Source organism: Ochotona curzoniae, unplaced genomic scaffold (assembly GCF_017591425.1).
Source record: "Ochotona curzoniae isolate NIBS_2020 unplaced genomic scaffold, NIBS_Ocur_1.0 contig_4792, whole genome shotgun sequence".
NCBI classification, from domain to species: Eukaryota; Metazoa; Chordata; class Mammalia; order Lagomorpha; family Ochotonidae; genus Ochotona; species Ochotona curzoniae.
This window is the reverse complement of record NW_024466389.1, coordinates 2,315,698-2,330,451: the sequence shown is the minus strand read 5'-3', so window position 1 is coordinate 2,330,451 and position 14,754 is coordinate 2,315,698. Positions and strand designations below refer to the sequence as shown.

At 59.3% G+C, this 14,754-nt stretch overlaps 1 protein-coding gene across 1 annotated transcript in view; it reads left to right on the top strand.

Moving 5' to 3' along the window:
- The window catches only part of NPHP4 (nephrocystin 4), an 81,837-nt gene that overhangs the window by 19,888 nt on the left and 47,195 nt on the right, over window positions 1-14,754 (top strand). Inside the window, exons 6-9 of the mRNA XM_040987647.1 lie at window positions 1,959-2,095; window positions 4,244-4,425; window positions 5,151-5,277; window positions 11,084-11,263. Coding sequence (XP_040843581.1) covers window positions 1,959-2,095; window positions 4,244-4,425; window positions 5,151-5,277; window positions 11,084-11,263 — 626 coding nt within the window. The remainder of the gene's footprint in view (window positions 1-1,958; window positions 2,096-4,243; window positions 4,426-5,150; window positions 5,278-11,083; window positions 11,264-14,754) is intronic.

Here is a 14,754-nt window from a genome sequence, read left to right as displayed (position 1 = left end):
TCAGTGGTGGATGGCAGCGTGGGGGCTGCTCACTGTCCCAGCCTGGAGGCCTTCAAGTCCGGACTCGCATGCTGAGTGTTAGAAGCCCGAGGGGGTAGCGGGAGATGGTCCTGCTGTGTCAGGGCTGCACGGAGGAGGCATGGGGCCGCCAGGAGCACGAGGGGTGCAGGGGCCTGAGGCTTCTCGTTCTCCCATCATTGACTGGCTCTTGTGGCTGTGGTGACTCTGAGAGCTGCAGTAGCAGGCTCCTCTGCTGCTGTGAATGCCCTGGTGGGTCCCAGCTGCCAAGCCTAGCTCCTCAGTCACTGGCCCGGTCATCACTCTGTGGACACTGGCTCCTCGGTCGTTGGCCTGGTCATCCCCCTGTGGACACTGGCTCCTCAGTCGTTGGCCTGGTCCCTCTGTGGACACGGGCTCCTCGGTCGCTAGTCCGGTCATCCCCCTGCGGACACTGGCTCCTTGGTCGCTGGCCCGGTCCCTCTGTGGACACTGTGTTGCTTCCGTTTTGTCTTGGCTATTGTGGTTGATGCTGCTTTAATTTTTTCTTAATAAAAAATGTGGCTTTGTTTATTTGCATCTAATTGAAAGGGAATGGTACAGAGAGGAAGAGAGGTTGAAGCTTTCCATCTGCTGGTTCACTCAGCAGGTGCAACAGCCAGGACCGGGCCTGGTCAGGCCAACAGCCTCTAACTGCGTAGGAGTCTCTCGCATGGATGGCAGAGGTGCAAGGACCAGGGTCGTCTGCTGCCTGCCAGAGTGCATTACGGCAGGCTGGGGCTGGACCCCGTGCTCCCAGGGTGAGGTGTGGCTCCCCTGCTCTGCTTCCACCTGGTTGCTGTTAGAAGCAGCCTAACGCATGCATGGGGGGCGGAGCGTAGAAAGCCCGAGAGGACGAGGTGGTTTCTGACCTCCGCCCGCAGCCACGTGTGTGCCGACATTGCGAGGAGGCGCTCTCACCAGAAAGAATCATGGTTAGTTTTGTCCTTTTTTGTTGACCTACGATTTGATTATTGTCAGTCATCACATAAGCATTGACAGTGCCAGGTCTTTTGGCTCAGCTGGCGTGGGTAAGCAGTGACTTACTTGCCATTTAGTCATTTCTGACCGTTTGTTATGATTTTTCTCTGTCATAAAGCGTGCTCCAGGAGGAATCCCTGCACAGCAGTGCTCACTCCTGCCTTTGAGTGGAGTGGTGGAGGGGGTGTGGGACGCCCTTAGGGCGCTGGTGGCCCTGGGCCAGCCCTCCAGCAGGGGCTGCAGCGCCCCAGAGGGGCTGTTTCCTTGTGGTGGGAGGCCATCTCGGTGAAATAGTGGCGGACGGCAGGAGGAGATCTGTTCTCAGAGGATCTGTTCTGAGAGGGCGGGGAGAGAGGCCGGCTCCACCAGGCTGCAGGGTGTCTTCCCTCGGCCTCCACGCTTGGTCTCTGTCCCCAGGGGCTGGGAGACGGGCTCCCACGTCCGAGGCCACTTCTTCCATATCTCAGTGGAGGTCGTCTCGTGTCCACCCTGAGTGACACGCCAGGAGTCGTTGCCCTCCTGGTCTTGAGGGAGCTCAAGGTGCAGGGGCTTCTGGGCCAGTCCGCTCCGTGGCAGCCCTGCTCCTGAGTGTCCTTGTGTGTCCTCAGCTGGTTCAAGGGAACGGCAGCGCGGTAAGACATGGTGTGCTTGTCTGGATTCTTGCTCAAGGGGAGCAGGGGCCCGGGGGAGCAGGCTGACCGGTGCAGGAGTCTCCGTGTCCCTTGGACCGTCGCAGTGTGAAATCTCTTGCTGGTGGGCAGGTGTTGGGTCGAGTTTGGACTTCAGTGAGCCTGGTGCTTGTTTAATCGATTTGGGGGTTGGCATGGCAGTTCTGGGTCCCGGTGGGCACTGTGGCTGCGCGCTTGCCCGTGTTTTGCCTCCTGCCCTTGGCTGCCCTGGCCCAGGACCTGCTCCTGGATGCCAGCCCTCTGCACTTTCAGGTGATGCCCTCCGGAAGCCTCGTCTTCAGAAGTGTGTCCCATGGTACCTGGACGACGTGTTCTTCACGCTGTACCCCTGCCTGGAGAAGTTCGAGGAGGAGCTGCTGGAGCACCTGGTCAGCGACCATGTCCGGGAGGTACGGTCTCGCGGTCCCCGGCTCGGGGGGCGGGGCCTGCGGGGCAGCCTGTGACTCATGCTCCAGCTACTGTCTTAGTGTGGATGCTGGGGGAGGTGAGCACTCTAGCCTCGGTAGGTGGGAATTCAGGGCGTGGTGTGGGGCCTAGCACGTCAAGGCGCTGGTGAGAACTGGGTGGATTTCCGGGTTCCAGCTTCGGCTCAGGCCAGGCCCATCCTTGTGTGTACTTGGGAGTGTACTCCAGGCTGGGACCAGGAGCCGGGAACTCCATGCTGGTCCCCGCTTGGGCGCAGGGCCCCGACACTCAGGCCTTCCTCCACTGCCTCCCGAAGGAGCATTAGCGGGAAGCAGGATTGGAAGCGGAGCAGCCGAGCCCAGAGCTGGCTCTCCGAAGAGGGCTGCCGCTGTTGCAAACGTTGGCTTAGTCTGCTCCAGGACGGCCTTCACTTTTTTGGGCCAGAAAGAAAAGAAGCTTTTCTGGCTGCAATGTGGGTGCCGTTCTCTTCTCTGAATCCTGAGTGTGGGCACACACAGGGCATTCCTGTGTGGTGCCATTGGTGATGGCAGACAGACGCCGCGTGCTGCCGCTGCTGTCCCTGCCCGTGTCTTCCTCCCTGTGCAACCCCCGGCCTCTGTGCCTCTTGTACTGGTCTCCCTGTGTGTGGAGCATCTGCAGCCCACCTAGCCTTGCCTGGTTTTTTGTTCAGCGTCTGCCTTCTTGGGATGCTCCAGTGAGATCGTTGCTGGGGCTGGCACAGTGCTGTTTGCCTGCCCGGTATCAAGATGGTCCTTGACAGACGTAGGTCCAGCTCCTGCCCTGGCTTGTCTAGAATCTCCTGCTGGCCTCTCCTTGCCCTGGGTCAATAGCAAGACTCCACACCTATGATCCAGAGTGTGGCGTGGTCCTTGCTGGCTTCCCTGACCTCTCTCTGCTGCTCCTTCCCTTGTCTCACAGGTGTCACCTGCCCGCTCCCTGCCACAGACCCGTGAGCACGTGGCCCCCTCATCGGTTCCTCCCACAGGGCGACCCCCTTGGCCCTCCTGGGGGGCAGGATCCCTCCATCTGCACCGAGCCTCTCCGGGCAGTCCCCCGTTAGTGTGCTGTGTGCTCAGCCCCTCTGCCAGGGCTCTCGTCAGTCCCCACTCATGAGGGGGTGTCGATGAGAATGTGGTGCCGATTTGTTCACCATGATGTGCATTAATGGGGTTTGGCCGCAGGAGGGCTGTGATGCCGTGGTGTTGAGGTGTGGTGTGTCCCACAGGTCCCTGGGAACACGGAGACTTGTGCTGCTAGCCCGTCCTGGGCAGCGTGGTCCCGCGTGATCGGGCCTGCCTGAGACACAGATGCAGGGCAGGGACCCAGCTTCGGTGGCCACCCCGTGGCCTAGTGCCAGCTGCCGTGGGAACAGAGATGCCGTAACAGTCTCGTGGCTGAATTGCACACGTCACTGTAAAAATCGCTTCATTCTGTTTTTCCTGTCCGACTGGCAGGTACTCAGTTATTGATCTCGCTTTGGTTTCATTATCCAAAGACTAATACGGGCTGACTGCAGGTCTGTTCGGCGTGATTAATGGCCAGTGAGGACAACTTGAGAATCCAGAGATGAGCTCTGCAGAGAACACCCGGTTTAATAACTGCTGGTAGCCGGGAGGAGGGCTCCTGGCCCGCGTGTCAGCGTGCCTGTTGCTCCGGCTGGGGGGAAGCGTGTTAGACTCACGGCCCGTGTTCGCTGTAGGGCGGGTCCGTCTTCGCTGGCTTGTGACTGCCCGTGCCGGTCCTCCTCCCCGCGCCCCTCCACCCCCGGTCTCAAGTCCCTGGGTGAGCAGAGTTGAAACCCCAAGGGCTCTGCTTCCAGGCACCTCCGTGTCAGAGCAGGTGGGCTGCCGGAGTCCGCTAAGCTGTGGAGGTGGAGCTTGTTGAAGGAGCCATGGCCCGGGGTCCTGCTCGGCTCTGCCTGCAGATGTGGCTGTGCTGGCGCTGGCCTCTGGGATTTAATAAGGAATCTGTCCTCAGGCCAAGGGACTGTTTGCAACTTGGGTGCCGCCCTTCTCTCCGCTCTCCTCCTCGCCTGCAAGTTGGGTTCCTCCAGAGGCTGCCGCTTCCCGCCCGTATGCCCCTCACAGCTCCCGTCCCCGTGTCTATTCCAGAGCGGCGGCCCGCTGGACGGCGGCATGTTGGAGGTCCGGGAGCGGCGCCTGCATGTGGGGGTGCACAACGGCCTGGGCTTCGTGCAGAGGCCGCAAGTGGTGGTGCTGGTACCCGAGATGGACGTGGCCTTGACACGCTCAGCCAGCTTCAGCTGGAAAGTCAGTTCCTCTTCCAAGGCCAGGTATGCTGTCCTGGTCCCCGGCCCCATGGGAGGAGGAGGGCTGGGTGGGGGCACCCGAGGGTCGCCGTGAGGCTGCGCATGGGTCAGCTGTGGCCTCATCTCTCTCCCCTGCGCTGGCTGCTTGTGCTGGGACGGTTGTGGAGTGAGTGTGACGGGTGCGTCCAGCTGCGGCTGTGAGGATGCATAGGGGCTCTGCAGGCAGCGTCCCCGTGGGCCCCGGGAGTCCCGAGGACAGCCCAGCTGCCCATGTGCAGGCCTTGCCGTGGCTCACACCTCCCTGCTCTCCCACGGCAGGCCAGTCCTGGGGAAGGCTGCTCGCGCCCTGTCCTCCGGAGTGCTTCCTGGCCATCGGGCCACGGAGTGCTGTGCTGCGGCACTGTGGAAAAGGCGTCGCTCTGGGAGGCGCTGGCTGCTGGCTCGGGTGCTTGGGTCCGTGGCACTCACAGGGGAGGCCTGGATGGAGTTCTCGGCCCCGTTTAGCCTCGTTTAGCCCTGGCTGTTGCCAGGATAATGGGTGGGGAATCACTCTGACTCTCCACCCGTCATGAATGGACACAAATAAATACAGATTGTAAGAAAGCTCTGGTGTGGGGAAGGACTGTGGAGGCTGAAGAGTTGTGGGAGAGTGTGGGTGTGTCACCCAGTGGTGGGGTGGGGTGCACAGGCGGAGGTGGGTCTAGGATAGGACAGTGCTGCCACTGGACCACTGACCATCTCTGTCGCAGCCCTGGAAACCAAGCCCTGGTTCTGAGGAGTCGCCTCCGTCTGCCCGAGATGGTCCCTGACCCGGCCTTCGTGGTGGTCTTCCAGCTGGAGTACGTGGTCCGCAGCCCCGCGGGAGCCGATGGCAGTGTAAGTTGGGGCGGTGGATTCCCGCTGATGCTGGCACTGTGCTACCCAAGACTGGCCGGGCGTCAGCGTTCCCCTGTGCGGGACACTGCTCGTTAGTGATGCGGGTGGCCGGTCTGCAGTGTGATTCCGGAAAGTGCCTCCACGCTGTCAGTGCTTTCTCTCTATGGTAATGGCGCTTTCCACTGGCTGAGAGCAATAAATAGCTGAACAAATTTCGTAGGCCATAATAGCATTAATTCATAATTATCAGGTCAGTAATTATTTGAAGAACGAGGCTATTTTGAGATGTTTTGGTGTGGTACTAAGTGCAGTAAAGCTCAAATCTGCACGGGCGGTAAATGGCTTCTTACGGCGGACTTTGCACCTCCCTGCATTGTAATTAAGAGTGAGTGTGTGTGCTGAGCTGGGAGAAGTCGACCCCGTTTCCATCTCTAACGGAGCTGCCTTTGGTCAGTCCCGGCTGGCTCTCCGTGAGATGCAGCCTTGTGTGTGAGAAAGGCAGCGGCGTCCTAATAGGTCAGGTGAGCACTGAGGCACGGGGAGCAGCCACGTGAGAAGGCCAGGCCTGAGCCTCGCCGGCCCCTGGGCACTTAGGGCAGGTATCAGAGCACGGCTGCCACGTACCCTGTCCGTGTGTAACTCATTCCCACCATGTGAGAACATTGAGTTCTCACAGGAACCCCAGGTACACTGTAGCTGCCTGTGAACTTCCCTAAATGGGGGTCCCAGGGCCCTGGGATGGCGAGTGGTTCACCCAGAGGGGTGGGAGATGGGGGTCCCAGGGCCCTCTGGATGCTGAGTGGGTCACCCGGAGGGGCAGAGGGTGGGAGTCCCAGGGCCCTGGGGTGGCGAGTGGTTCACCCAGAGGGGTGGGAGATGGGGGTCCCAGGGCCCTCTGGATGCTGAGTGGGTCACCCGGAGGGGTGGAGGGTGGGAGTCCCAGGGCCCTCTGGGGTGGCCAGTGGGTCACCTGGCAGGGTGGAGTTTCTGGATTGGGCAGTGAGCTCGAGAGAGAAATGAGCTGCCCTGGACAAGCGCAGGCCTGAGGAACACAGCATTGGGATGGGGTCTCCCTGTTGCTCTGGACGCTTGGGAAATGTTGGGTTTTCCTCATGCAGTTACGGAGTATGTGTGCTGCCGCCGAGATGCCCTGCCCGGGCCGTGTGCGGAGCTGCTCTGGGCAGAGCTGTGCCCAGGACAGGTGGCTCTGCACCGTGGCTGCCCCGGAGCCTTGGGTCGTGGCTGGGCTGTGCAAGAAGCTGCTCTGGGCAGAGCTGTGCCTGGAACAGGTGGCTCTGCACCTTGGCTGCCCAGTAGCTTTGTGTTGTGGCTGTGCCTGGGGCAGAGGGCTGTGCCTGGGGCAGGTGGCTATGCACCGTGGCTGCCCGGGAGCCTTGGGACGTGGCTGTGTAATGGCCCATCAGTCCTTTCTGATGTGGAGGTGATTGTCGTGGTGATATTGGATTCCATTTCGCTGTCATCAGGTGTTCTTTCTCAGGGTAATGTGGAAAGGAAATGTTCCAGGGTGTGAAATGATTTTCCACACAAATTGCGTGCTGTGTGCAATGCCGAGGATGGCGCATGGCGGTAAATGGGCGAAGCTGCTTCGAGTATTTCCAACAGGAGCAGACTTGAGACTGCAGGAGAAAAACAGAGAGAGAGAGAAGTCCACAGTGCTGGTGTGGGGTCCCAGCCCTTCCATGGGGCCGCAGCCAGTCGGGATCCCCCTGTCGGCCCAGGGCTGGCCGTGCGGGGTGTGCTCACAGCCTGCCTGTGTGCACGGTCGGCCCGGGCTGCTCCTCCGTCGAGGCTGTCTGACCTGGGCGGAGCAGACAGGACGGTGGGTGCACCTGGGGGCTGCACCTGGGGGCTGCGGCTGGTGGGCCGCCCGCCTCGTGCACGCACTCCCACAGCCCGTGCCGAGTTATTTTAAAAGGGATTTCTGTGAAGATTCACTTATTGACAGGCAGAGCTGGAGGTCTGTCATGTGCTGATTCACGGACTAAATGGTCACAGTGGTTGGGGCTGGAGCAGGCCGAATGCAGGAGTGTCGGGGGCCTGGACACCCGACCCCCCGCTGCTTTCCCAGGCGGGTTCATGAGGAGCAGCATTGGGGGCCGAGCAGCTAGTGTTGTCGGCACAGGCTTAGTGTCGAGGGCCTGGACTCCTTAGCACCCCCTCTCCACCCGCTGCTTTCCCAGGCAAGTTCATCCAAATCTTATGCCCGGATGTTGGGCTTCAGAAACACACTGACTCACTTTTATTTCTCTTAAAGACTTGAGAGGAAGATCTTCTGTCAGCTGATTCACTCCCCAAGTGGTTGCACTGATCTGAAGCCAGGAGCTTCTTCTGGGTCTCCCACGTGGGTGCAGGGTCCCAAGGCTTTGGCCATCCTGGACTGCTTTCTCAGGTCACAAGCAGGGAGCTGGATGGGAAGTGGGGTGCTGGGATTAGAACCGACACCTGTGTGGGATTCCGGCATGTTCAAGGCGAGGACTTCAGCTACTAAGCTAACACGCCAAGCCCACTGACTTTTTATAAATGGGTTTTTAAAATTCTGTCTTTCAAAAACAGATTTATTTGTTTATTTGAAAGAATTACAGAAAAAGAGAGGGAGGGAGAGAGGAGAGGGAGATCTTCTAGCCACTAGTTTGCCCCCGAGTGCTGCACTGGCTGAAGCTGCGTTAGTCCGAAGCCCGGAGCCAGGAGCTTCCTCCGGGTCTCCCACGCGGGTACTGGGTCCAAGCATTTGCTGCTTTTCCAGACACGTTAATAAGGAGCTGGGTCGAAAGTGGAGCAGCCAGGACTTGAACTGGTGCCCATATGGGATCCTGGCATCTCAGGTGGTGGCTTGACCTGCCACAGTGTCGGCACAAATGGGCTTTTTAGGAGGTGTTGTGCGTGGAGGTGCCAGCAGCCTCAGCCCCCGGTGCCCCTCCTGACTGCCCCTCTGGTTGACCTCCCCCGCCATCCCAGTCCCTTCTCCTGGCTGCTCTGTGCACCTGTGAACAGACAGGTATGCTCTCACTGTGTCCTTTGGGTCTCTGTGTGTGTTGTTTGCTGTGACAGTTGAGGCTCTGACAGACAGTCCAGTGAACTGTGGGCCTCTTTGCAGTTGTGTGAATTCAGACCAAGCTTGTAAGGTCGAGAATTGCCTGGGCGCTCATCTCGCCTTAACCACTAGCATTTGCTAACAGCAGAGCTTACCAAATAATGGCCCTGACTGCCTGTGTGTTGGCTGTACTTGACCTTCTCAGAGCTGGTGTTTTCTTCTTCACCTGAAATGTGAGAAACGTACTTGTTTTCATTTTATTTGAAAGGCACACACACCCCCCTTCAGTTTGTTCACTCCCCAGTGCCTGCAGTAGCCAGGACGGTGCCAGCTGAAGCCAGGAGGCTGAGGGGGCACCTTGGCAGGAAGCTGAGCTCTGAAGCAGAGCCCAGTGCAAGCCCGCTAGCTTCCAACTAGCCTGTGAGGGTTGCAGGGGGTATCTTAGCCCTGGCGGCAGGTGCACATCCCTGGGTGTGCCAGGCCCCGCTCACCCCACTGGGGACTCTGACCTCAGTGGGGTGTGCTCCCTGACTTCCTGTGTGCCAGAGCCGTTGAGACACTAGCGGATACGTCACACTGGAGAGCTGGGGATCCGTGGAGAATACAAGCCCCCGTGCAGTTGGGGTGTTCGGTGGAGTCACTGGATTTGAAGTGTGGACCCACCCGAGTTGCACCTGCAGCATGAAGGTGCGTGCTCATTTTTGATCCTGAAATGTTCACCGGTACAGGAGTTGACTGCTCACAGGAGGTAGACACTGTTGAGGTATCCTCAGTGACTCATTTCCCTAAATGTCATAGTGGTTTTCTCTGTGGCCTGCTGGTCACTGACATAGCTGGGTTTAGAACCTATGCAGTGGCTGAGTGAAGAGGGAGGGGGCTGGCAGTGGAGGGAGCACGGAGCCGTGGGCTGAGGGTCAGTGGAGCACGGAGCCGTGGGCTGCAGGGGGAGCACGGAGCCGTGGGCTGAGGGTCAGTGGAGCAGAGAGCCGTGGGCTGAGGGTCAGTGGAGCACTGAGCCGTGGGGTGAGGGTCAGTGGAGCACGGAGCCGTGGGCTGAGGGTCATTGGAGCACTGAGCTGTGGGCTGAGAGTCAGTGGAGCACGGAGCCGTGGGCTGCAGGGGGAGCACAGAGCCGCCGGCTGAGGGTCAGTCTGGGAGCACAGAGCTGTGGGCTGAGGGTCAGTGGAGCAGAGAGCCGCGGGCTGAGGGTCAGTGGAGCAGAGAGCCGTGGGCTGAGGGTCATTGGAGCGCAGAGCCGTGGGCTGAGGGTCAGTGGAGCACAGAGCCGTGGGCTGAGGGTCATTGGAGCACTGAGCTGTGGGCTGAGAGTCAGCCTGGGAGCGCAGAGCCGCCGGCTGAGGGTCATTGGAGCACAGAGCCGTGGGCTGAGGGTCAGTGGAGCAGAGAGCCGTGGGCTGAGGGTCATTGGAGCGCAGAGCCGTGGGCTGAGGGTCAGTGGAACACAGAGCCATGGGCCTAGGGTCAGTGGAGCACGGAGTCGTAGGCTGAGGGTCAGTGCGCACAAAGCCATGGGCTGAGGGTCATTGGAGCACAAGGCATGTGCTGAGGGTCAGTGGAGCAGAGAGCCGTGGGCTGAGGGTCAGTGGAGCACAGAGCCATGGGCTGAGGGTCATTGGAGCACAAGGCATGTGCTGAGGGTCAGTGGAGCAGAGAGCCATGGGCTGAGGGTCATTGGAGCGCAGAGCCATGGGCAGCGGGCTTAACTGCTTAGACCCTCAGCTTGCACTGCTGGGAAGTGGGTCCTTATCCCTGAGTTGTCTGGGTGTCTGCTCGCCCCGAGGGCAGGGTGAACACGCAGCATCCTGACCTGTGGCCTGAGAGGCAGCAGTCTGGTTCCCACTGCAGGGACACGCTGAGGCCCGGGGACGTCTGTGCCTCATGCCAGTCTCCTCCGTGGGGGTAAAGGACCGCCTGCCATCTGGCCAGGAGCAGTTTGGAAGTGCTGAGTTGGATGAAGCAAGAACAATTTTTCTTCTCTATTTGGATCTGCTCCTGCATGCTCTTGGCGTAACCCAGGGGATTGCTGAGCCATCCACAGGCACCGCGGTCCCAGCCCAGGCATTTTGTGTGTGTGCATGTGTGTGGGGCCTGCCGCGTGCCCAAGTGTAGTTGTGTGTCTCAGTGGCAGTGCCCCTGCTTGATGCAGCAGGGCCCTTGGCCTCACTTCCTGGGTGACAGCGCTGTTCACCCGCACCGTGGGTCCTCACCAACGGTGGGAGGCCTCTTCCCCTGGGGCTGTGACCACGGTCACTTGGTTAGTGGATAAGAGGTTGATCTGGTGGGTGCCCTTGGTTTCCTCTGCTGTGCCAGAGAGCTGTAAGTCCAGGGTCAGGTAGAGAATGCGGGAAGTGGGTTCTTTACTCATGGAAGCCTCAACCTTCAGCTGTAGAGCTGCCTCTCGTGGGTGTGCAGCTGCTGGCGTCCGCTGCTTAGAGCCTGGAGCCGGTGGTGTATGGTCAGCCCCCACCTTCGGCCGTAGGGCTGCCTCTCGTGGGTGTGGAGCAGGGTTTCAGAGTGCTGTTGATGAGGCTTTCCTGGCTGATTGAGGGGAATGCTGGGGACAGGGGAGTCATAAAAACTGCAGGGGGTCCTGGTGAGATGGGAGGGGCCGGCGGGGGGCCTCGGTTCCTCCTGTCAGGAGTCAAGTGCCCGTCCCTGTTCAGTGTCATGGCCGTGCATGGGCGCCCCGCCCAGCTGCACTTGGGTTAACGTTGTGCTTTGCTTGTGTTGCAGGCCGCTCCAGCCGCCACGCTGTCCAACCTGGCCTGCATGTACATGATCCGCTGGGCCGTGTGGAGACCCCCAGAGGCCGGGGCCGGGCGGGTGACCCTGCCTCTCCATGGCGGGGTCCGGCCCAACCCCTCCCACTGCCTGGTCTACAAGGTGCCCTCGGCCAGCATGAGCTCGGATGCGGTGAGTGCTGGGTGTCGAGTGTGGCCCAGCGCGAGCCTTGGTGGGTGGAGGGAGCCTGGCCATCTCTGTTCTCGGGTCTCTCTGCTGGATGCAAAGGGGGCGGACAGGTTGCCTCAGGGCTGAACAAGAAGGCAGGTGGGAACAGAGCAGTATGTGTATGTGTGAGTGTGTGGGGGGGATGTATGTGACCATGCATACACATGTGTGCATGAGTGTGTGTGCACGCATGACTTCATGCACGTGTGCGAGTGGGCATGTGTGTGAGTGTGTGCACGCATGACTTTATGCACGTGTGCGAGTGGGCATGTGTGCATGAGTGTGTGTGAGTGTGTGCACGGATGACTTCATGCACGTGTGTGGGCATGTGTGCATGAGTGTGTGTGAGTGTGCACATATGACTTCATGCACGTGTGTGAGTGGGCATGTGTGAGTGGGCATGTGTGTGAGTGTGGTGAGCACATGAGAGTTTCTGTGTGTGTGTGAGCATGTGTGTGAGTGAATGGAGTCTGAGTGCTTAGAGTGTGTGTGTGTGCTCTCAGGGCACTGCACATGGGTGTGAGCCGGCTGGCCTGCCCTTCCAAGGTGCGCTGTGCTCTTGGCCACACGACTCATGGTGTGAAACCTGTCTACCCCAGAGTGAGCCCTGTGGGCGCCTGGAGCTGGCCCTGCCGTGGTGGCACCCCACAGTGAGCCCCTCGTCCTCCTGGAGCTGGCCCTGCCGTGGTGGCACTCCACAGTGAGCCCCGTGTCCTCCTGGAGCTGGCCCTGCCGTGGTGGCACTCCACAGTGAGCCCCGTGTCCTCCTGGAGCTGGCCCTGCCGTGGTGGCACTGTCACTGCTGTGCTGACTCCAGTGCCAGCCAGGTTCTCGGGGTTGTTACTTAACGAGTTGGGGAAGGCTCTGGGGACCTAGGAGGGCAACAGCTGATTTTGCAGTTTTTCTTCATGAAAGGAACATCTCTCATTACCGGCCCTTGCTTGGCTGCCTTCCCACGCGCTCTGCTTTGAGCCCTTGTTAGCACCTTGCTGTCGAACCCCTGAAGCCGTCACCCCTCTTCCTCTGCTGTGTGTGCATGGAGAGATAAATCTCGACTGACATTTCAGCTGGTCACACCCCAGATGTCTGCAGACATTGTGAGCTGTCTCTCAAAGAAGCAATAGACATAATGAACTAAAGGTGGCCATGAACTTGGCCTGCTCTGCTGTGTGGTGAAATACCCCCTCTCTGCATGAATGTGTGTGTACGTGTGTGCGTGCATGGGGTCCCCTGCTTGAGTGTGTGTGTGTACGTGTGCATACATGGGGTCCCCCGCTTGAGTATGTGTGTGTACGTGTGTGCGTGCATGGGGTCCCCTGCTTGAGTATGTGTGTGCACGTGTGCATACATGGGGTCCCCTGCTTGAGTATGTGTGTGTGTGTGTGTGTGCACGGTGTCCCCTGCTTGAGTGTGTGTGTGTGTGTGCGTGCATGGGGTCCCCTGCTTGAGTGTGTGTGTACGTGTGCATACATGGGGTCCCCTGCTTGAGTGTGTGTGTGTGCACGTGTGTGCACGTGTGTGTGTGTGCATGGGTGTCCCCTGCTTGAGTATGTGTGTGTGCACGTGTGTGTGTGCATGGGGTCCCCAGCACGCTGGCTCTGGCACCGTCCAGCTCAAGCAGAGCTAACCCTCACTGCCCCGACCAGCTCACTCTGCATCCCCTTCCTTCATTTAGTGTCTCCATTACACTAAGGAAAATACCCCTGGTCCTGCAGCTCACTGGCGGGGCAGCAGGTGCAAGTCAGAGAATCCAAGGCCAGGAAGATGTGAGTGTCCATGCTGTGGTGATTATGTCCCTGGGGCTTAATGTGAAATGGACAAACATTTTATGATTGTGTTTGCTTTCTTAAACAGTCCTTTTTTCCTTGAGCAAATCATTGTTTTTTTTTTTTAATTAAATTTCTACGTCCAGAGGTAACTTAGCAATGACATCCGGGTTCACCTTGGTTCTGTGTGTTCCCACCGATCTTGGCTGGTTGAAGAACTGTGAACACAGTGTGTTCACTCTGCCTCCACCTGCGGTGCGTGGCACAGTGGTGCTGGTTGGGGGACGGAAGGGACCCCTGAGAAGCAGGCAGCTGGGGACTCTACCCCCCGAAGTTGTCTGCAGATCCTGGGCTCAGCCCCACACTGCGCGTGTGTAGGTCTGCCCTGACGGCAAGACCTGGCATGTGGACAGTCCCAAGGTGCCCACTGAGCGGGGCACACACAGGAGACTTGAGGAGCATGGCACAGGCTTTGAGAACGGGGCCGAGCCGAGGCTGGCTGTCCTGAACCAAAACCTCAGTGTCCTTATAGGCTCCAGGATGATTTCAGGAACCTCCGTGTGCTCGCCCCGCAATGGAGTCTGAAACCAGCACGGAGCGCTCGGCGCGTCAGCTTTACAGGATGCCGGCAGAGCTGGCACGACCCCCGGCCACCACAGACAGCAGCCCCTTCTGCTTTAGAAAAAAGGAGGTGTTTAAAGGCATAGTTAGAGAGAGGGAGAGTCAAAGGCAGACGGAGAGAATTTTCCACTTGTCGGTTCAATGGAAATTCAAACCATTTTAATGAAAAATTGCGTGTGTGTGATAGGGAGTGAGAGAGCGAGCTTCCGTTGTCTAGTCCACTCTTCAGCTGGCTGCAGCAGACTGGGCTGGAGCCAGGAGCCAGGAGCTCTGTTCTGGTCCCTCGTGTGGGTGGTGGGGCCAAGCACCGTGACAGACGCTTCCTGAGAGAGGACGTGGAGGAGTTTCTTGAGACAGGTGGAGATCTGGAACATCAGGAATGCAAGATGGCGGGCCTGGTCAACACAGAAGCACGTTCCCTTTGGGGCTCGTGGTGTTGGATGGCTGAGGCAAGACGTGTAACCGGATCCGAGCGCATGTTCAGCACGTTTCTACGCAGCAGGCAAGCCAGCTGCAAGGGAGAGAGGCGATGGAGGTGAGGGGCAGCGCTCGCATGTCCCTGGAACATGAAGACCCGTTGTGCTGGGAGCGCTGACAGCGGCCACCACCAGGGCAGAGCAAGAGTCAGACTCCCGCTGCACTGTTCAAGAGAAGGTTTGAGAAACAGTACGGAAAGCCAGAGGAGCAAAGCCTAGTGAGATGGCCGCCCTGAACCCAGGGGTCCCAATCGTGTTGGGTGAGACCAGTAAGTCCAGTAACTGAAAGGACATTGCTTGTTGTGCGGAGGTGGCAAGGGGCACACTTTGGGAAGTGCAAGGCCGGCAGAAGGAAGCCCGGGGCGTCTGTGTTCCGGGCAGACAAGCAGACTCGGCAGAGACAGTTCCTGGGAATTGAGGGAGACATCACGTGTGTTGTAGGGTTGGCCGCCAGGAAGACTGCAGTCCTCGAGGCGTCTGCCTCTGACCCACGCACAGCCTCACAGTGCAGGGAGCAGGAGCTGACGGAGCAAAAAGGAGAAATGGGTCCACAGTTACAGCTGGAGACATCACCGCTGTGCCCCGAGAAACG